The sequence below is a fragment of the Nymphaea colorata genome, chromosome 11 (assembly GCF_008831285.2).
Source record: "Nymphaea colorata isolate Beijing-Zhang1983 chromosome 11, ASM883128v2, whole genome shotgun sequence".
NCBI lineage: Eukaryota > Viridiplantae > Streptophyta > Magnoliopsida > Nymphaeales > Nymphaeaceae > Nymphaea > Nymphaea colorata.
Window position 1 is genome coordinate 14,303,231 of NC_045148.1, and position 22,557 is coordinate 14,325,787.

The window sequence follows — 22,557 nt, forward strand, 5'->3', positions numbered from 1 at the left end:
AGTAAAAACATGACTAACTAAATACATGTTACATGTCATACCACTCTTAAGATTACATGTGTAAAGTCAAATTATAAAATAATATTTTAATAGTTACTTTTAATGAGTCTAATTTTCATTCCTTACCTAGTATATATATGTATATATATATATAAGTAATTGATGAAGACCGGACCACATGGGTAAGGGACAAAAACAAACATTTTAAAATTGTGTTAAAAAATATTTTGAACAAATTGTGAACTTTCTAATATGCTTTTAAATACGATAAGTTATATTTTAGTTCATGTTATTTATTTAAAAAAACTGATCTTTTTACTATCAAAATTTTGTTGTTATAAGAGCCGCTCCTTTTTCAATTATTAAAAAGAATATGATTAAAGTAAAAAATAACTAATTCAATACATATTTCTCACCAAATCACTATTAAGATTATATCTATTATTTGGTTGTAAAAAACATTTTAATAATTAATTTTTAATGGATACGGCTCTTGTCCGTTGCCAAAGCGGCCTGTTATTTGCTAACTTTATATCTATGTATTAGTCACTTAACCATGGCTATAAAAAAAAAAAAAATCTGTCGCAAAATGCCGTCGGGTGGTGCTGGCGACGGCCGCCGCCGTCGGATAGTGGAGGAGGGGTTCCTCTTCTCCCTTGCACCGGTTCATCCAAATGGGAACTGGAGAGGAGGTCCTCCCGCCAGCCGACGGCGGCGCCGCCCTCTCGACCGGTGGGGGAATGAATCCCCCTTCCTTCACCTTCAAACATACCGCAGGAAAGGGGGAGGGGATTCTTCCCCCCCGCCACAAGACGGCAGCTCCCACCTCTTCCTGCCCGACGGTCCCCCTTCCCTGTTCCCTCAGTTTCTTTCAGAAATTGCACAGTTAAAAAAAATTAGAACAGATAAAAAAAGGCATCAAACCCGAACCATCTGTTGATGTTCCCCTAATGTCATGTAAAATTTAGAGTTACGGTACAGTTTAGTGAATATATCTTTTCTCATTAAAAACGGTAGATGGTTTTGGAACAGATGTTATTGTACACTTCTTTTTCATCTTTTTTTTTTGTTTTCTTGTTGTGATTGTCATATTGTATATGATCAGTTGCAGAAACTCTCTTACCTACTTATGTTTCATTTGCAGGTGCACGTGAAGTCAGACCTAGCCCGGAAGAATCCATGAAGTAAGTTCTGTTGTCAGATTTTATTCTTGAGAACTGCGATGAGCCATTTCGACAAATTACATGGGAAGACGTTTATTTGATTACATCCCCACATTTTTCTAATATTTGAATAATTATATGGTGATATTTTCAAATGAAATCTTCAATTATGTGTACTTGGAAATATGAGAACCATGAGATCTTATGCATCATCTGCTAATTGAACAACTTGTAAAACTTTGTGTATTAGCTTCTAACAACTAGTTCTCATCTACTATTTTGAAAGCTTGCTTTATATAGCGGTGATTTTAAATTAGTTCGCAAAATGAACTCTATTAAGCGGAATACAACTAATCGTTGGGCAACGTTTGCGATCCAGACCTGCAGGTCCACAGTATGCAAGAAGCATCCAAGGGAATGAGACGGGAATGGGTACCTACAATTCCAATCCCCTGATGAACGATCAACCGAACATGATGCGAACTTCAGCTCCTTCCTCTGATCCTCGGATAAATGATCGACTTGGGAAAGGCATCAACTCCGATCCCCGGTTAAATGATCTGATGGACAGAGGTGGGAACTACCCACACCACCTTGATTACTCATTTCAGAGTAATGGTAGCAGGCAGAGCTTTGAGAGGCAGCCCATTGGCCATTCTTTGCTTGACCATTTAGATCTTCCTGGCCAGCTGCATGAGATGAGCCCCAGTCAATATTACAGCCATGAATCGTGCAGTGACTCTTCGTCTTTAAGGAGCTTCGACGTAAGAAGAAACGACCGGTACTGGTCGAATGCCTCCCATGGTAGTGGTGGCATGATGGAGCAGTCTGCCTCTCCACAGGGGAGCACTGGAAACAGTTGGTCCAGGAGCTCAATGGTAATAAGCTTTATTGCTCCCTGCAACTCTCTCTCTCTCTCTCTTGTTGGGCATACGCGTGCTTAAATTCTAGGCATGCCGGCTAATTATTTCTCCTTGTTCTTTGGAAGATTTGAACTATTACTTTCCAATAGACCAATACAGATTTACCTGTCCACTAACTTGCTCCAGGAGAAGCATCCTTTTTCTTTGCCCTTCATCTTATATTCACGTCGTTTTATTGATATGTTAATGAAATGATTTGCAGGATGATGTTGAGATGGAGATGCAAAGGTTGAAGCTCGAACTGAAGCGAACAATGGAAATGTACAGTAATGCTTGCAAGGAGGCTCTCAGTGCAAGACAGAAGGTTATGCCTTTCATGGCTTATCTGTGGCAAAGAAAGTTTAAATTGATTGGCATGCACATGCTCTTACTGCCATTTCAGAAATTTAATCAGTGTTCATATATGATGTCAGATTGGTCAAATCCAACCAGTAACTTTGATTTTGAACGTTTTTACCCTTCAGTTTTAGTTTTTTTTGTCTTAAAAATGCAGGAATTCTTCTTGGTGATAAGGAAACCGGAAACACTTGCAACTTTTTCAGAATATCAGCAATGCCAATGCTATTGTCTATTCTCTGGCGAAGTAAAAAATTTCGGCACTATTCTGCCAAAACCTAGTTTCAATTGTGCCCACATCTCTAATAATTTCATATCTGGGAATAACTGCGGAAGGATTTAAGAAAACTCTTATAGTTGGATGTGGACATGGTTCAGTTTTAGCTTGGTCGAAATCTTCTCTTGGACCTACTGCTGCATACTTATATTCTTTTGATGTAGCCCTATGTTGCTGACCTCCGCTGGGCTTTGTGCAACAGGCCAGAGAGTATCAGTCATGGAAGATGGAAGAGGAACGCAAGATTGAAGAAGCAAGGCAAGCGGAAGAGGCAGCCATAGAGCTTGCGGAGAGGGAGAAGCAAAGGTGTCGAGCAGCACTGGAAGCAGCGGAAGCAGCAAAGAGAGCAGCAGAAGCAGAAACAAGGAAGAGGATTGAAGCAGAAAGAAGATTGCACGAGGAGGGGAAGAGGAAATCAGGGGATAATATGATTCCTGATCTTCGGTACCGCAGGTATACCATAGAGGAGATAGAGCAGGCTACGCAGAATTTCTCTGAGTCTCTTAAAATTGGAGAAGGAGGGTATGGACCTGTCTTCAGAGGCATGTTGGACCACACCCTTGTGGCTATCAAGGCTTTAAGGCCAGATGCAGCGCAAGGCAGACAACAGTTTCAGAAGGAGGTTGGTTACTATATAAGCTTTACATAGGCACCGGCAGAAGCACTTATACATATCTGAAAATTTTCAATTGTAACCTTATGTATTATGTGAAACAAAAAAGTGTTCATACCATCTGCAGGGCTTAGATCAACAAATCATTTTAGTAGCCTTCGAAACATTTTAACAGGTCGCAAGGTTTTGCTAGGTTTTCAGTTCTGTCTGTCTCTATGTGTGTGTGTGTGTTTTATATTCTTGTCATTGCCTTCTGCTAACCATTAAACTTAACCATTTCCAGGTTGAGATCTTAAGTTGCATCAGACACCCAAACATGGTTCTCCTTCTTGGTGCCTGCCCTGAATTTGGCTGCCTGATCTACGAATACATGGCCAATGGCAGCCTTGACGACCGCCTTTTCCAGCGGGGCAACACTGCTCCGCTCTCATGGCAGCTTCGGTTCAAGATTGCATCTGAGATTGCCACAGGTCTGCTCTTCTTGCACCAGACCAAGCCTGAGCCACTGGTCCATAGAGACCTCAAGCCGGCAAACATCTTGCTTGATCACAATTTTGTCAGCAAAATCAGTGATGTCGGGCTTGCACGGCTAGTCCCACCTTCAGTTGCTGACAATGTCACCCAATACCACATGACTTCAGCTGCCGGCACCTTCTGCTACATTGATCCTGAGTACCAGCAGACGGGAATGCTGGGAATCAAGTCTGATATCTATGCACTTGGTGTCATACTGTTACAGCTCCTCACAGCAAAGCCCCCCGTCGGAATTGCTCACCACGTTGAGAGGGCAATCGAGAAGGGAGTGTTTACTGATCTGCTGGACCCTGCTGTACGTGACTGGCCTGTAGAGGACGCCCTGTCGCTTGCAAAGATGGCAATCAAGTGTGCGGAGTTGAGGCGGAAGGACAGGCCAGATCTGGGGACAGTGGTGCTGCCGGAGTTGAATCGCTTGAGGGACATTGCTAATGATTCGTTGCATCTAGTGGCACCAGGATATGCTCACCATCCTTATGTCGCTAGCTTCCAGGTGCAAACACATCCTACATCTCTATCACTCCACACCATGTCACTGCTGCATTACTTTAACTGGCATCTGTACAAACACTTGGCGCACATTGCCTCTCTCTCTCTCTCTCTCTCTCTCTCTCTCTCTCTCTCTTTGTGCACATGCATCAATCTGGCTTAGCAGCATTCAGATGGAACTGCGCATACACACATAGATGAGGGATATTATTATATGAAATTCAAACGTTACAGAAAGCTCTTAACTGTTTGAGGAAAAAATTGCAGGATGTCATTACTCTGCGCTCTAGTGGACATTCCAGTACTCTCACTGATGATGGCAGCTGGGCTCAACCCCATGATTAGCTCTCCGAAGACAAATTTTGGCTAAGGGATCTCTAGTTTGCTATCATGCTCCCTTGTCATTCTCTATTGTAAACAAGGTTACAGATATAATGTACGTACAAACTAGGAGAAGATATAGTGCAGGCAGATGAAGAGGAAGTTACCTGGTCGCGGACCTCCTTAACATGAAACACCAGCACAATGTCTGAGACAAAGTGGACAAGCTAAGCAAATGTAATGGTCTCAAGGTGTTTGATGTTACAGAGTGTCACTCAGCGGGTGACGTGATATGTTCTCTCTCTGCTTGTACATGTAAAGGTTCTTCCCACTGTAGAACATTTAGCTTGTTTTGGTGCCGCCAAGAGCGCTGGGCTTTTATGTATTGGACAATAAAGAGGAGCAAACTGCACACCTTGCTGCCGTGATATGCAGAAAGGGCCTTTATTGCTACTTTTTATAAATCAATTTGCTTTTGAACATGAGAGTACCTCTCTCTAGTGGTGGATGGAGAGGCTGAAATTTTAGTTAGGGGCACCGATATGTATAAAATTATAAATAATCAACCATTTCTTTCGGTCATTTTATTATGCATTTGAAGGGTCTAATATTTGGTAAAATGATGCTCGTCAGCCAAAAATTCTTGACTTCACCACTAGATAATCTATGATAGTCCAACGATTTGCACATACTTTGTTATATTTCATTGTTCAAATGAAGACCAATCACAAGCTGCTTGATTTGTATCATCACTTGAAAGTATCTAGTTTTTGTGTTTAATGGGAGGTGAATCATTTTGTATAGAAGATACGGAGAATTGGCGTATGTTGTGATTTCGTAAAAATGCATCTTAGATTTAAAATTTAAAAAAAAAAATTGTTCCACATATTACTATGTGTTATACGCAATGTGGGGCTTGATGCGGGTCTGAAATTATCCGACCCATATCCAGTCGTTTTCATGAAGGGAGCACACACTCGACAGGCCCACAGGCACGGATCCGATACTGCTCAACACAAATGTTTGAATGTGATGTTCAACCCAGATCCGAACTTCTTTCGTATTTGACCTCCTCTGTCCCTCCTGTCCTCAGCCTACCACGAGGAGAAGCGACGGTTAGACATCGAAACTTTCAGAGGATATGGAGGGTACTTTGGTCATAAAGGATTCCCTTTTAAACCTCCCGTGCCACCTAGAATCCGACTCTATCCTGTCGCGCGAGAGAGGGCTGATGGCGAGTGCCGCCCCCTTCCCCTCGCTCGCCGCGTACGTACAGGACTCTCCGGCGAGGGCCGCCTATCGACCTGGCTCTCCGGCCGGAGACTCGTGCCGATCCGTGTTCCTCCGGCAGGTCGAGGTGCCGGCGGCCGTAGCGCGGCGTCCTTCTTCATCAGCACGCTCCTCAGGTCAGCATTTCGCCCTCTGGTTCGACGAGGGATGGAGATTTACGCCCTTATTTTGTGACTGAACTTTGACTCAGTCGGGAGTTCTCTACTTCTTTTGATTCGTGGGAATTATTTCTTATTCTCTGTTTCTGTAGCCGAAATCTCTTCTGAATGTTGACCTGCCGGTAGGCTTTCTGCATTTTCAGTGTCTGTCAGTGGTGTGCTTCTAACTAGAAATGTACTTATTCCTTGTTTTCGTTTTTTTCTATTTTATCTCCTACTTTTTGCTGAATTTTCTGCTGTAGTCTTTGAACTACTTCTTCCTCTTGTCTATTTCTGTTCCAATCGCCCGCCTTTATGTGCAATTGCATGTAATATTTCTTACCGTCCATTTAAGCCCCCTATCGTTCTTGTTTTGGGATCCATTGAAATTTCTCTGACAAATAGAGAGAATTGGTTAGCTTCGTAGAACACCAGCAGTGTCACTTTCTTGAAACGTCGGCTTTTTCCTTGTCTTCGTTCACTCGAAACGTCAGCTATCTGGATTTTTATTTCGTGATTTTGCTTTGATAGATGTTATTGCAGTTTTAGAATTTGGGGATGCACGTTTTGTACAATGACTAAAAAATCCACAAAAAAAGTATGCTATCTAACCACATTCAGAGATGAAGCCTTTGGCCTTACTGTGTTATGTGGTCGTTATGGCAAATGCGACATGATAGTTAATTTTAAAAACTTTTTTTTTTTTTATATTTTCAGTAAACAGTGGCGTTGAAGGTTTTGCTAGGATTCCTGCTGTTGGAGTTGATTCCTTGATGAAGTTAAGAAAAGGCCAGGCCGCCTCTCTCGAGGCAAATGCAATAATAAAGTTCCTCCGTGACCCTTTTGTAAGAAATCTACATCCAGAACAGGCAGAGCTCTTCTGGCTAGGGAATGCTTCTGCATCTGCAGATATAATGAGAAAGATGGAAGATGGAAAATCATGTGGTTGGACGTGGTTACACTCAAGATGCTCTAATGAGCACATTGGTATGTGGTTTCGCTCATTATATATGATGGTGAGTTCTCACGTTTGACTTTAATCTCCTTGTAGTGAATTAGTCAAAACTATTATGAGGGAACGGTCTGCAACATCAATGGGAACATGTACTTCTACTTGTTAGAGGATCACTGGAAAGATTAGACATCAGGCTATATCTTGATTGGATATGGGGCTTTGAAGTGACTCACCTAATGTCCAACTGAGGAATAACCCTGTCTTGCTCCAGATTGAGTTATATAATTGATGTTCGTTAGAATCATGAGTGGACTGGTAAGTACGTCCTTCTAAGCCGAATATATTTAGAGTTGTTTAGAATTTGTCCACATAGGGTTTGGTTCTTGCCTTGATCTGAATTTAGCCAGCCTATAAACTGTTTGGGAAGCTATGGGGTTTACATGTCATCATCCTAGGGAGAGGGACAATAAAGCAAGAGTATTCGTGAGCATTGGTTGCTGGTCTCTCTGTAGTGCTGCTCTTATAGATAATCTACAACCTTGCACTAGGATTTGAATCACCTGTTTTCGATATTAGGTGACTCGGCGAAGGCCTTTTCATGTGTTCCATCTATTGAGACAACTTTAGACTAGGATTTTGACCAATTAGTTCTTGACATTGTGTGTCCTGATCAATGCCTCTTCTTGTGTTCCATTTTTACCGAGAGGTTTGCTATTTGAAGGATAGTGCGAGAAGCTAACATTGGGAAAAGGAAACATCCTCAATTTCTGTATGTTTATCCTGAAAAGCCTTGGGAAAGTTGTTCAATAGTAACAAGTTAGTTATCTAGTGAAAAACAAGTGCAATGAAAAAGTGATGCACAAATGAAGCTATTTCTGATAAAGGTTGTTGGAGCATTTTTTACTTCCATGGCCTACCTTAATGGATTAGGCTACTTTTTTTTCTCGGTTCATGTGTAAAGGAACTATAGGAGAAATTAAATGCTTAGTGGTGGTAGATATTCAAAGCAAGTTGGATGTACATTGGATCTAATCAATGGGGCACCCTATTTTTGCATCATGTCCTTGGTGACACTTTATGTCACATAGGTATGGGTATGGGTGCTGGTACGGGTGTGGGGAAGCGGATATTGGTACGGTGTTTTCACCAATCTTGATACGGTGGTACGGCGATAATTATATATTTTTAATTCTAAAAAACAAAATTGATATCATCACATCATTGAGACAATGCTTCTTTCGTAGTTCCTACATGTAATCTCATAAAGAAAACATAAATAGACTAAGATAATGTTTTTTTTGTGGTTTGGATCGGTTTCGACCCGGAACCGATCCAAATGTACTCAGTCGTACCCCCGTACCGGTTTTGCCGTACCACTGTGACTTAGGTGACACTAGTGGGCCCTTTGGTTCATCTGGTGAACATTATGTGTGTACATATTTATCTGTGTGGAGGGGTGGATGTATTATGTGATATTTTTTTCATAACTTTTTTTTGAACATTTTAAAATGTTTTTTAATTCTAAATTAGAAAATTATTTTCATTGCTTAAGACTTGAAAAGTCATTGTCTTGTTTTTGACCTTCAAAACCATTTGAATTACTATCAAAACTGAGAGTGGACTAGTTGCATTTGTATATCTTTGTGGAATAAGATGCAAAAGTCACTTCTTTCTAAGCTTTCATATGTTTGACAAGAAGTGCCCAAAAATACAACATGAAATAAAGGAAGGCAAAAAGTAAAATTCATTAACAAGCAAAAGAACTGGACACACATATTGATGTTGACCTTATAAAATTTGTATCCCTTTGTGTGTTCCTTTTTGTTTAATCTCCATTTGAAGCCTAAATTTCTCCATTTTCTGTATTTAGACAATAAATATATTCTTTTTGATGTTTTTCTTAATGGAATCAGTGTATAAACCATTCAATTTGAACTTTTTGCAAACACTTGCGCTTCTTTACATTTACCAGTTACACCCCATAGGTTTCTATGATTTGTGTCACTGATCTCACTGCAAATAATAACTTTCAGCAGGGTATTGCATCGCGTGGTTTCCTAATAGAGGGCGCCTTGGCAACCATTGCCTGGACATTTGTAATGCCTTATGAAGCTCTGGCTGAGACATGTGAAAGTAACAGTGGTTCTCTAGCGAACATGCCTTTGTTGTTCACCATAGCGCTTATCGGGGCTACGGTTGGAGGTAATAATCTTGAACTTTTCTTGCAGATATGTTTGGCAGTTTATGGTCAATATATAAAAAAAATGCATAATTGAATGGTTTAGCATTACTGGTGTTGTAAGGTTGACGTTATGTAGTGTCTTTGTCCTGTATTTTCTTGTCTTATACTTTTTCAATGAGATGTTCCACTAAGCATTCCCAATTTTTTTTAGTCAAATATATGCAGTCAGATATTCTATATTACTATTGTTATTATCTTTTATCTTTTTATGAATATCATGGAAATTATTTCACTTATTTTTCATAACTTCTCAGTATTGTCAAGCTTGTGAGTTTTTATGCTTTGCTAGGCTGACACTGGTTGCTTTTTCAAGGAAGTAGGTATGGCAACCATGTTTGGAAGTCATGTTAGCTAGGCTGGCAGTAATTGCTCATTCTCTCTCCTATTAGGTTAATGCTTTGCTTCCATATTCTGATCTGTTCTTCTGTCCTCATGCTCTTTTTTTTTTTGTCTCTCTTCCCTCTCAAAACAGAAATTAGCAAGTTGCAATATTTAGATGGAAATGAAACTGATAATAACAATTGCTCCTAATATGTGGTCGAAAAAAATGATTGTCCATGTGTTAGAAATCATTGGCATGCTTCGAAGAGCATATCAAAGTTATCGCCTCCCCCAAGCCAATTGGTTGTCTACTGCAAATTTTCTTTGCATTTGCCATGCAAAGGTTCATATAATGAGATTTACTTCCAAAAGTAATATATTTTATTCTTTTGCTAAGGTTATTAGTCAATTGTGTTCAATTACTATTGGAACTGCACTAAAATGTTGAAGCCTGCTAAAATTTGAGAAAGTTCCACTTAAGTCCCAGTTTTTTTCTGATTGTATCATGATGATGGTTATATTTCTAGATGAATTAATTGTTTGTAGGCTTGCTTGCAAGACAAAGAAGAGGAGAGTTGGCACGTGTGAATGATCAATTACGTCAGATCAATGCAGCGTTACGGAGACAAGCTAAAATAGAGTCATATGCACCAAACCTGAGCTATGCACCAATTAGTAGAGTAGCAGAGAATGACATTATTGTTGACCCAAAAAAGCAGGAAGTGATTTCAACATTAAAGTCTGGAAAGAACTATCTTCGCCATCAAAATCCTGGAAAGGCATTTGATGAGTTCAAGACTGCTCTCGAACTTGCCCGAAATCTGAGGGATCCTGTGGAGGAAAAGAAGGCAGCGCGGGGCTTAGGTTCTGTTCCTTCCCTTAGAAATTCTTTGCTGGCTTTTGCTGAAGCCAATTTCCAATAGTTTTTTTTTTTTTGGCTAAATGTGAAAGTTCTTTTGCTTAATCTCTAAAGTATGGTGAAAAATTGCTGTTGAAACTGACAACTGTCACCACATAACTAAATTACTTGCAACATTCAATTGATTCCTTGTGGATACCATTTCCATCATTTGTTCTTAGAAATGTGAGCAGTCCATTTTTTTTACTTTATAGTTCATTTTATGGAATATGTCCATTCTTTGCTGCAATGAGTTGGGTTCGTTGAATCATCTTGTTACTTCGGGTTTTTAAAAACATTATGTGCATCGTTAGAGGGATTTGCTGTCCCCACATTTCTTTGCAAATTTTGTGGATACATTGCAAAAACACCCTTTTCTGAAGAGGGAAACAATAGAAATGTTTGTATGTGAAGAGGTTTGCCAGCCCATAAGACAAATGTTTTCATGCTCATTTGGTCTCATTGTGGCAGGAAGTCATCCTCCTTTTTGTGCATGTATTTCGTAAATCTTGTCCATGATAAAGTTTATGGGTTTTGGATGCGTTTTGCCATGCGCCCATTTTCTACGTCCTACAGTCCTATAGTTCCCAATAGGCCATCATGTGACAAATTAAGTTATTTTTTTATGGAATTTATTTTATTTTTCCTTTTAAGGTTGCTCTTTTGTTGCCTTTTTGACTTTATTACAATTCAGGAGCCGCCTTGCAGAGGCAGGGGAAGTTTCGGGAAGCAATCAAGTACCACTCCATGGTTCTGTCAATTTCGAAGCGAACTGGTGAGGATTCTGGAAACACAGAAGCCTATGGAGCTATTGCTGATTGTTATACAGAACTTGGTGATCTGGAACGAGCAGGTAGATTCTATGATCAGTACATATCCAGATTAGAGAAAGATTAGCTCAAGTCTGGTACTATTGCTTCCAAGTCAGCAGCTCATTTGGTCGTAGATGTACACATGTCCAACAGGTTGTGTGGTTGGTTACTGAAAGTTTTGCAGTATTGATCCAATTGATCAGGTTGGAGCAACATAACCTCGGCATGATGTCCTAGCTTTTGTGCTTTAAGCGCTTTTATATGTTAGGATCTTGACTGAATCTTTTCCAGAATTGTGGGTTATTGTAATTAATGTAAAAGTTCCTCTGATGAGCAAAAACTCATTATTGTTCTGCAAGGACAGAAACTGTAATTTTGCCGATTGCCAATTTTGAGTAATGCTGCATTTGAACTTTTCTGTTCATTTATAATTTTTATGTTCATTTATAATTTTAGGAATCACTGCTACTCATTGTTTCTCTTGCTGGAAGAGGTGACTTTCTGATGATTTTCCATCTTAGTATTGTCACATCTTCATGTAAAGTCCTTCTATGAAACTGTGAAGTAGCATTTGGATGACACCTTTTCAAAAAGTCATGATGTAAAAATCAAGTTGTACAAAAACTTTGGTTTTTACTCAGTTTTTGAAACTTGCTTTCTGCATTCGGTAGAGGGTGCAAGCGTTTTGTAAACTAAAAAATTTTTCCAAGTCAGAAGACAAATTCAATAGTGTAAATATTTCAATAAAAAATTATACAAGTGACAACTTTCGAAGCCTAAATAATTGTCAAAATTTATCATTAAGTTCTAAAATTATGTGACTTAAAAAACAACATTTGCAAGATTTTCAGTAATAAAAGAATGTATTAAGATTTCAAAAATTTTAAAACTTTATTTGCGAAAGTTATGAGTTCACACACGATGGAAAAGTAATTTAAAATGTTTATAATCATTGTAAAAGACATAGCAAAGTAATCTACAAAAATTCAGCAGAAATCGAAATAATAGAAAATTTTCGCAGATAAGCCTTAAAAAGATGCTAGCTTCCAGAAGCAGAAAGAAATGTAAAAGTCACTCTAAAGTTGAGAAAATTTATTATTTGTATATGATACTTGAAAACTTTTCAAAAGTTGAAAAATGTGCCGTGATTTTGAAACTTTTGAAAATTAAACTATTTTACTTGTGAATTAAAAGGAGCATTCTTAATTAATTTTGGATGAAGATACGGTCCTCCCTTGAGATGTTGTACTCCAAATCAACAGTTCATGGGGCAGCATTTGAATGGAGATGCGATTGCACAAAAGAGAGCGAAGAATGGAGTCGATTTTCTTGACGACGAGTTGGGCATTTTTAGAATAACCATACAGTTTGATCATAGCAACTCTCCCGGCTAGGGAGGGATACATTCTTTTCCAGGACAGGATCATCAACTAAACGCCGACTGCCGAGGATGACCGGAAAATAATTCTTTCCGTGACCACTATCATCTTCCGGCGATCGTGGCAGAGAGAAAGAGAGAGCATACCTGCCTCGTTTTCGTTTCTATGAATCACGGAAGGATGGACTTGGCAAGCAGAGTGCAAGGGTGATTGTACTCCCAGAAAATTTTGTCACCCGTCGCTCCCCTTAGGTATACAGCTTAAGGATACAAAATTTTGAAGATTGCATTTGAATGTGGTTAATATGTGATGAATTGGGATGTGCCAGTGGGATGTAACCATTAGTTTCTCATTCAGACATTCAAACACGCATTAATTTACAAGGATCTTTCTTGTGAAAACCAACTTCTAATAGACTTGTACATTGGAAAATGTATAGTCGTTCACTTGTTTCTTGAATCTAAGCAACAAGCCCATAGCACATGCGATCAACCATAGAGTCGTAGAAGTTTATCAGCTCAAAATGGATCATAACATTCAATTTTTGAGTTACCAAAAGATCAAATTGCTTATACTTCAAAGACACGATGGTGATCAAAGAATTGCAAAGAAAGGTTGTATTGGGCAGAATGTAATACATGGAAATAAGAGAAAGCTATCCAAAAATGTCATATTCTTTTTTAGTAGTAAGACATGTAAATCAAAGGTGCATATATATGGTGGTAGAATAGCAGATGATCATACTTATGGTATCATCATATGCCACATCAAATGCTTCTCTTTTTTTTTAAAAAAATTAAGAGTGAGTGGTCCACTCGATCGTCTCTAAAAGAGGCCAGCAAGATTTTTCTTTTTGGGATTGAATTATTATTGGGCATTCAAAGTCTTCTTGATCAAGAATTGGACATTTCCAAGTAGGGACAAGAGAAAGTGGTGAATAAATCAAGGTGCCATGTATGATCGGTTTCGGAGCCGTTATTCTTTCTCAATCATTTTCAAGGGCCCTTCCGCCTGAAGAGCGAATTAGATTCCGTCTTCTCACAAATACCAGCCACTGATTTTTTGTCCCTTCTTTATGTTTTCTGATGTGGTGATTGATGGGTACTTTTTTTCTTCTATCATGGAAAAGACAGCTCTCTTCTTCTTTGTCTCCATTGGGCTTGACCTTTTTTCTCTTTGTTTTCACCAGTTCAAAACCTTTTTATTCTTTTCTAGTTATGCTTATCCTTGCGTTTAAGTTTTTTGCTGTATATATTTTTTCCTTTAGAATCTGCTTCAGCCTGTTTTTATTCGTGAGCTTTTATAAGATTTTTTTTTTTTTCAACAAGAAGTTGCTTTTCTTTTTGTTATCATTTGCTTTTTGAAATCTGTTATTACTGTGTTATTACCATTACTATTTCGATAAGGCCGATGCTTATATTTGTATATTTGCACGTATCGTTATCAACACCGGATTGAATTAAAGAGGCCCCGTTAAGTTTGGTCGGCCACGACCAAATCTTAATGGCATGAACAGTGGCCAGATGACGATGACACTTAGCGAGTCTTGATGAGTCGAGCGATCCTGATTCAGCCATTTCCACACAGGACATGCCAGTCTGATCAAAGCTTTGTCCACACCTCCATGGAAGCAAGAATTTCAAGCTCCTAAGCAAGCTGGTGACTTTTCGTGCCTGAGGGTTACTACGAACTTTCGATACGTTGCCTGAAGCAAGTTCGGCTCGTTTACTTGAAAAGAATGATCATTAATGCATGTAGAATTGCAACTTGAGAATACATTACTTGAGATCCTTGCAGCAGTAAACTTCAAAGGACCTGTAGTCCACAAACTGCTCCATACCTGCTGTTTCTAATGGATTAATTAAGTGAATGTTTAGTCATGTATTGAAACTTCTGGTTAAATGATTAATTGCCTTGTTTTTAATCTTAAAGGCAGGATCTGAAGTTGGTAGGGGCGGGTTGAAAATTCACCAAATTGGGGGCCCGATCTCTATAGGAGTGATCCGGTTCAGGGCCGGAGCGGGTTGAAAATTCACCAAATTGGGAGCCCGATCTCTATAGGAGTGATCGGGTTCAGGGCCGAAGCGGGTTGAAAATTCACCAAATTGGGAGCCCGATCTCTATAGGAGTGATCGGGTTTCAGGGGCGGAGTTAAGTTTTTTTTTTTTGTTTTTCTAAAGAAGGCCAACATAATTTTCAAGATTTTCACATAAGTCCAAGGAAATTCTTTGTAAATGTTGTTAAAACAAGCTTATGGATACTTGGTTGGATATGTTAATTTGATAAAATTTTGTATATTAGAAAAAACTACTATGGTATCTGTTGGGTCTAATTTGTTACAAGCATAAACATATCCGACCCGACCCGAGGTTCTGATGACCTAATCATCCATCAACAAGGCACTGTAACTGAAGCTTACACCAAAGGTCGCTGGCCATCCACCACCCACCGCCACCGGCGCTGCAGTGGTTGCACACCACATATAAGTAAGTAAAGAACAAAAAAAGAATAAGAACAAAAGAACCAACATGACTAGCAATGATGTAGACATACGTAGTTAGCAACTTGATCTAGGGAAGTGAGAAAATTGGACGGCCCAGACCGATGGTGTCAACATTGCCATTGAAGGCCAATAATTTAGCTCTCAAAAAAAATATGATAAAATTAATGTAATTTTTTTTTTTCTCAAAAATTTTCATACCACTTTTGAGCTAAGAGGCTTGGTGGTCTTTATTTTACTCAATGTAAATTTCATATGTTTGAAAATGAGCTAGGAGGCCAGGAGGTGGTCTTCCTTTATCAGACTCGGCTTTCAATTCGTCTTTTTCTTTTTCTTTTGTCATTCCCTCCTCCTGACCTTTTCTTGGGGTCGTGTTGAGAGGTTGTGACTTATATTCTCTTTGTGACGCATTTTGGAGAAATGCAACAACAGGGTCTTCAGGAGTTCCTTTTCATCGTTGGATTTTGTAGCACGCCTTGTGCAGGAAAATGTCCACTTTGCTATTCGTCTACGAGTCGTTTTTCGTTTGTTGTTTATTGGGCGACTCTACCGTTTCGTCTATCCACTCCCTCCTCACGCCTCTTATTTTGTTTTATTGTGATGCTTTCTTGTATATTTTGTTTTTTGTTTTGTTTTTGCGGTTTATTTTTGTATTTAGAGAAGTTTTTGTCCTCAAATTTTGCTATGCATTCCTGTTTATCGGCTCTCTCTCTCTCTTGCCAGAAAAACCAAATGGAGAGACTCATTCTGTAGTGCAATATCTCAAAGATAGTATTTTAAACATGTCGCGACTGACGCGTAAAAGCTAATGCTCACAAAAATAACAAATCAAATCAGAGACCGACCTCCTATCAACACTGGCTGGACCAGCAATTTCAAGCGCTGAGGATTCCCCATTGTTGAAAAAGAAGGATATGCTGTAAGCCCATGGGATTCCCCACTGTTTGAAGGCAAGATTTTGTTATAGACCCATATTCCTTGGACCTAAACCACTAAATGGGGTCTGACTAGAGAGGGAAGATGGCAGTGAGACGGTGCAGTTTATGCAGCGAGCCTTTCTTTAAAACATGTAGATTTCCTTTTTGGATTTGATCTACACAGGTGGAATATGGAAGTAGTGCTTGTGGAAAATCGTTTTTACTTTTGGGGACCCAAATCTTTGGCTGCTTTTCTCAAGACACTTTTGCTTTTGAAGCTTTTGAGAATAGGACAATCGCATTTTTTTTTCCCCCCCAAAGTTTATAATAATTTTTCTATCTCCAAAAGAAGAACAAAACTGATCCTCCTCCCCATTAAAGTAACAGCATAATCTTTGAAAAATGCTGCCCCCCCCTCATGTGTGATGGTCCCACGTTAAACAATGACTATTGAATCAGCTTTGGCTAGTACATGCTTATGATTTCTTATTCCAACAGTGCCAAAAAAATAATATTTACAAGGGAACTAACAAAAATTGCTATAACAGGAGAAAATATTGAACCTCGAACAGCAAAGAAAGAGTTTGTACATCTGGATTTTCGTTTGTGATGCGAAATAATTGAACTTTGTTAGCCATGATTTGGTGAGCCATTTCCTGTTGTTGTTAGCACTGATGATTATGATGGAGCAACCATTGAAGTCAAAGTGAAGAAGCGTCCTGTCTCAGGAAAATGAGATATTGATCAGTGGCAAAAAATATTTTCCACGTCAAAAATATCTTTGGCTTCATTCACTTTAACTGCAACCCAGCAAGCACAATTAGTTTTCCTACATGCTATTTGGATAATTCCATGGTAAGGATGAGTGGTTAGCCATTTATCAGGAAGAATGCCGAAACTGATCCACAACCGCATTTTTAAAAGTTCCTCAGGCCGGCGGCTATCAAGGAGGGCAGCAAAGCTGTTGACACAGTACCATGTCTGTGAGCACATCAAGTCTACCGATCTGCTATCTCCTCCATGAAATCACTTGTTTCTCCACTTCCATATACTCCATATTACAGTTTAAAAAGCAAATCCTTAAAAAGCTATTAAAACTGACGCCGCATGATTAGAACTTTGGGAAATACATTCAGGCAGGTATATAAAAAGAGATATAAAAAGAGAAGGAAATGAACTTGTGGGGGATGGCTTATGGCATATAAATCTTGTGGTCGTTCGTTAACAAAAATTTAGAAAAGTTTGTGTGCGTAAACTAAAATTTCAGATGACTTCCGGGTCAAGTTCACAACATCATATCTGGATCGGGCTTCCCTTGAACTTGGATCGACCGTTGCCCGCCCAAGTCAAGCTCCAATCTTGTCCTTTGACCATTAAGTAGGGATCTTTCGCCATCTTAACAAAAAAAAAAGAAAAAAAAAAAGAAAAGAAAACCTTGGCAGGTCCACAATTTTCAGACCAAGGATCAATAATTTCAATTAAATTTATTTATTTTATGTTACACAAATCAAGGCCAAGTCATCGGAGGGGCCGTTTTAATATGGCCAAGTTGGTGAAAGGGACAAATTCGTTGAACATCGCACTATCTCCATTTTCTTAATGAACTCAATACAAAAATACATTTCAGCTCATAAAAAAAAATGTGAAAAACTAAATTACTAAAAAACCCTGACCGGAAACATGAAACAAAACGGCGTCCAGATAAATCCGAATCCCTACACACTATAATTCAGATTATATTTATCCGAAATTCAAAAAATAAATTTAAATTTGTGGCAAAATCTCCTTGCGTTAATTTTCTTTTACAATGGCGATGAATAAAATTAGAAAAAAAAAAATAAAACTCAGTTCTAAACCCTCATAGGAACAAGCAGGATCCGCGATCCGGAATGCCGGACTCGGCCACCAAAAAGTCTACAGGGCAATTTCGTCCAAGAGAAACTAATGATTCTTTTCGTCCAAATACGAGTTGCTTCGTTGACTCAGTGCATGAAGTCCACGTGGCGTGCAAGAACAAACACGAGGCGTACGCGTGTGCAGGACTTGAATGACAAGCGTCCGCCAGAAGGTGAGGACGCAAAAAATAAAAAAGGATATGGGCGTCAAATTTTGACACGACGTGCTCCACCAGGCGACGCGTGGTGTCGCAATCGTCTTCCTGACGCCTCCGAGTCCCCACGAGATCTCACGTGCCACCCACGGGCCTTCGCCAATGAGAGTGCCCCACGTTGGACTCCCTGCACGCAAACCCTCAGGGTGGTGACGCTTTACCCCCCTTTCCAGACCTGGATCTCGGGTCGGATTATTGATTTGGTACGAGGTCCGAAAACAGAAAGCACAACGGAAACGGAAATGTCAATTTCAGCAATAGAATGTTGACGTGCACGTTATAGTGTTTTTCTCTCTTGTGGACTAAGCTTCTAAAAAAATGTCAATTTAATCAAGCCATATATATACATAATTCTTTTTGCAAATAAAAATGGGGTCAATCTAGCTTAATGTAATTATTAGAGTTAGGAATGTGATATTTACATACTCAAGGATAACACTTGTATTATACATGCTGTCAACAGCTTTCTTAGGATATGAACTGTATTAACAATAAAATAAACTGTCTTTGGCATGTCACATTCTTAAATATAAATCACACACTCAGCAATTATTGGCATCAGCATTTCAGGAAAACGCAACTAACACTCAACTTAAGCCAAACAAGCATTAGAACTTGGTAAACTCTATCAAATCATCGAGCTTGAAAGGATTACTGGGTTTAAATGTATAGAGAATTACAGTGTTAAAACAGGAATTTTGTAAAAGTTTTCTACGAACTGATAACGATAAGAATTAAGATCGATTTTTTATGTTCATATTTTTGAGACAAGATCTAGGATGCTATGGGACTGAAAGTTCGAAAGAATCCGCAGTGATTTTGCTCTGTCCGATTCACTGTAAAAAAGAAAAAGAATGACCTTTTTCCCGTTTAAAGTGGGGCTGAGGGTAGTTTTCAGGGAGAGTGTTTCTCGCCGGAGCGTCCCACCTTTGGCCGGAAACGTGTCGTGTTCCGGCCAGTTGGTCCAATCATTGGCGAGAGACGTTAAAGAATCAATTTGATTACTTCACCTGCTGTCCCCTTCCCCTTTTCTTTTCTTTTATTGTTTTGGTCATTGGTGGTCACATCAAAATTATTTATCCAATTTTTCCTTTCTTTTAATTTCTTTCCCCTTCTCCATTTCCCTTCATCTCACCGTTTTTGGCAGACCCTCGCTCTCTCTCTCTCTCTCTACAATTTTTTTTTTCTCTCTGGTTTTCCGTTTGTTCCAAGTCCTCACTTCAAATAGAGACCTCCCTTCGCTTCTCTGTTAAGAGAATCCTCTCTTCCGTTCTCTCTCTCTCTTTCTCTCTCTCTCTCTCGTTCGATCTTCTGATCCAGTCCTGAAATCCCCAGTCGTCAGTCTACAGTCGACTGATGTTAGGCAAAAGATCAAGACCCATTTCGAGAAAGCCGGTTGTTGAGGTTTCCGGCAGCCCGAAAGTCTTCCCGGAGCGGGAATCTACCATGAGTCCTAGGACACCCCTGGATTTCAGGACCAGGTCACCAAGAGGCTGGGAAAGCAAGGATCACGAGGGGGTTGGATTGGGAATCGTCGCCGCGATGAGCTCGAAATCCGGTGGTTCAAGGGAAATTCCGACGAAAGCCCAGGTGGGAGGATTCAACAGGGGCGGTAATGTGGTACTGGGATCGACCCCAATTCCTATTATGAGCCCTTGTGCTGGCAGGGTTCATCTGTACCAGCCAATTGTGGTAGCGGAGGATGAGATGGAGTGGTCGGAGGACTATACTTGTGTGATCTCCCATGGGCCGCTCAGCACCAAAAAGACGGTCTATTATAACGGCCCCTTGAAGAAGGAAGTGTTTGATGAGAAGGTGAAGAGCTCTCAAGTGTTCATCTCGCCGCAACCAAGTTACAGGGACGAGCCTTCATCTTACCCCTCCTCGGATTTTCTCAAATTCTGCCATCTTTGCCGGAAAAAGTTGCAGGGCGAAGACATTTACATGTACAGGTATCTTGGCAATTTACTTTTTCAAGTTCATATGATGTGTTGGGAGAAATTTAAGGCATAGCTCTGCTTTCGGATAAAAACAGAGTAGGGTCTTAGCTTAGGCTTAATAAAGACCCTTTTTCACAGTCTTTTTTAATGGCACCCATTTTTTAAACTTTTACAGGTCATCCTTTCCTACCATCTACCTGAACTTAAAATGACACAGATTCAGTAATGTTTCACATTCCCACTTATTTGAAAATCACCTAATGGTATTTATTTGGGTACTCTAAACCATGAAAGTTCGAAGAAGAAAATGAAATCTGTTTTCTTTACTGAGATTTCCCCGCGGCAAAAAACAAAGAAATTAGGTTCATCAATTGCCAAGTTTTAAGGGATGAACCAAAACTAAAAAATGCGAGGTTTTCTCCGCAAGGCAAGCGTTGTAATAAATGAAAACCATGCTTCTTTCTGTGAAATCTCCAGAAAATTACATGTATGAATACTAAAGTGTAGTAAGATGGTAGAGATTAGTCAAGAACAATATCTTTCTACTATGAGGATAAGATCATAATATTTCTTTAAATAGGCCTTCGTTTCAAAATTCACTCACGACCTTCTGGGGTTCCATCTGGTTTTACAAACCATGATGATCTGATTTCAACTCTCTCTCTCTCTCTCTCTCTCTCTAAAAGTTTATTGTTCGTATTGCAGAGGGGAGAAGGCATTTTGTAGCATGGAGTGCAGATACATGCAGATGGTTAGCGATGAGTGCGTGGACAAGTGCGTTCCAAAACCCTCCCCCAAACCTGTCACTTCTTCTTCTTCTTCTTCTGCGTCCTCCCATCCTGGCACCAAATTCTTCTTCACCAGCATCGTCGCTGCGTAGGACCAAGAAATGAAGGAACCAGAACAAGGAGAAGAATGAAAGAAGAGAGAAGAACAAGAAGAAGAAAAGTGCACGCGAATGAAGAACCGAAAGTGCACAGACGCTTACGGCGAACATATCTTACATATACAAGAACAGGAGCATTCAAACGGGTGCAATTTTGATTGATTGTTAAGTGTAAAAGCGATTGAGGCTATATGATTTTGAGAAGAGAGCAAGTTTTGGCTTATGAGCTTGTAAATGGAGTCGGTCTTCGCAACATGGGATGAACTTGACAGGTTTTTTGTTCGGCCTTGGTTTATTTTTTCTCAGATTTATGAGCCCCCATTCTCGCAAGCGCGTTGATTTTTGTAAGACTTGGTTATAAGTGGTTTGATGGATCACCTGTTATCCAGATAAGTGGGGATAAACTAGGATTTTGTGTACCCTTTTCTTGTGGTTGCACACTAACAATAATGAAATGAATTTGTTGGTGAGAAGTGGTAAGAGATTTTTTTGGTCTTTTGAAGTTGCCAATCTTCTTTTCCTTGTTTTCCCATTCGCTTACTTATCTTGCTTCACTCGAAAGGCTTGCAGAATTGCTCTTCTCCACCTGCTCGACTCGAGCAGACTCGTATGTTCTCTTGTTCACACTCGACTTGATACACGCTGTGCCTCAGCTTCAAGATATTAAAAATGGAGGAACAATTCAAGCAAGACTTTTGTGTTTGCGTCAAGTGGGCAAGTTATGTTTGATTCGTGTCCGGCTCGTAAAGTTGAAGTCAAACTTGTTCAGTGTGTGGAAAGTTAGACTTCCCAGTTCCCTCCTGCCCTGGGAACGCCTACCCAATGCCTTGTAAGTTCCAATGGAAAAGGACTATCAATAAAAGAGGGGAGAGTTTGATCTCAAATCTTAAGAATTTTAAATTGAATTTCTAGACATTGTGTAGCATGGATCTCAAATCCTATGAAGTTTTTAAAACAAATTACCCAGGTGCGATTTCCCCATTAAAAAAGAAAAGAAAAGGAAAATTCAAAGCAACTTTCATTTTTTATTTAAGAATCTGGATATTTCTTTTTTTTATTATTCTTTTACGATTTTGCCCCCAAGTGCACCACTTAAAATTTAATGAAACTGCTGCCAGACATGAAGTCTGACGTGATGAGGCTACATTTTTTTTTTTTTTTTTATGTAGGGAATAATTGGATCCCTGGTACGCCCTCTGCGCAGCAGTCTCAGTCTGAAGTCGAATCCGATTGGTTTGCATTCAGGCGACTAGATCCGTCCTAAGCTCAGTTCAATCCGTCTACGGTTCATTAAAACAAATCAAATCTCTTTTTTTTTTTGTATTTAAAAGAACCTTTAACGTGCATAATGGTATGATCTCATGAGTTTTACGCTGAGGGCATAGACATAATTTCTAGTGGCCAGTTTTTTTTTTTTTTTTAAGGAGGGTTGAATGGTATTTTCAAAATTTGTACAGGAGTAACACAATATTTTTTAAAATTTTTATGTAAGACAAATTAAAAATATTCAAAGT

General features: G+C 39.5%; 3 protein-coding genes across 6 annotated transcripts; all 3 read left to right on the forward strand.

Annotated features, from left to right (window-relative positions):
• Positions 1–549: 549 nt before the first annotated feature.
• Positions 550–4,963, forward strand: LOC116264872 (U-box domain-containing protein 34-like). 3 transcript variants are annotated; one of them, XM_031645310.2, is made up of 7 exons: positions 550–842; positions 1,145–1,184; positions 1,543–2,041; positions 2,289–2,390; positions 2,902–3,321; positions 3,596–4,339; positions 4,603–4,963. In XM_031645310.2, the coding sequence occupies exons 1-7, from the start codon at positions 557–559 to the stop codon at positions 4,678–4,680; spliced, it is 2,169 nt and encodes a 722-aa protein (XP_031501170.1). In that variant the 5' UTR covers positions 550–556; the 3' UTR covers positions 4,681–4,963. The 3 variants fall into 3 exon arrangements, with proteins under 3 accessions (XP_031501170.1, XP_031501171.1, XP_031501172.1); XM_031645311.2 differs by having other exon boundaries at positions 551–975; XM_031645312.2 differs by having other exon boundaries at positions 551–969.
• An 891-nt stretch (positions 4,964–5,854) lies between these two features.
• Positions 5,855–11,735, forward strand: LOC116264907 (protein FLUORESCENT IN BLUE LIGHT, chloroplastic). 2 transcript variants are annotated; one of them, XM_031645362.2, is made up of 5 exons: positions 5,855–6,062; positions 6,801–7,099; positions 9,072–9,240; positions 10,148–10,465; positions 11,194–11,735. In XM_031645362.2, the coding sequence occupies exons 1-5, from the start codon at positions 5,888–5,890 to the stop codon at positions 11,394–11,396; spliced, it is 1,164 nt and encodes a 387-aa protein (XP_031501222.1). In that variant the 5' UTR covers positions 5,855–5,887; the 3' UTR covers positions 11,397–11,735. The 2 variants fall into 2 exon arrangements, with proteins under 2 accessions (XP_031501222.1, XP_031501224.1); XM_031645364.2 differs by having other exon boundaries at positions 9,075–9,240.
• Positions 11,736–19,342: 7,607 nt separating this feature from the next.
• Positions 19,343–21,516, forward strand: LOC116265055 (FCS-Like Zinc finger 14-like). Its single transcript, XM_031645589.2, has 2 exons — positions 19,343–20,169; positions 20,863–21,516. The coding sequence occupies exons 1-2, from the start codon at positions 19,574–19,576 to the stop codon at positions 21,035–21,037; spliced, it is 771 nt and encodes a 256-aa protein (XP_031501449.1). The 5' UTR covers positions 19,343–19,573; the 3' UTR covers positions 21,038–21,516.
• Positions 21,517–22,557: the final 1,041 nt, after the last annotated feature.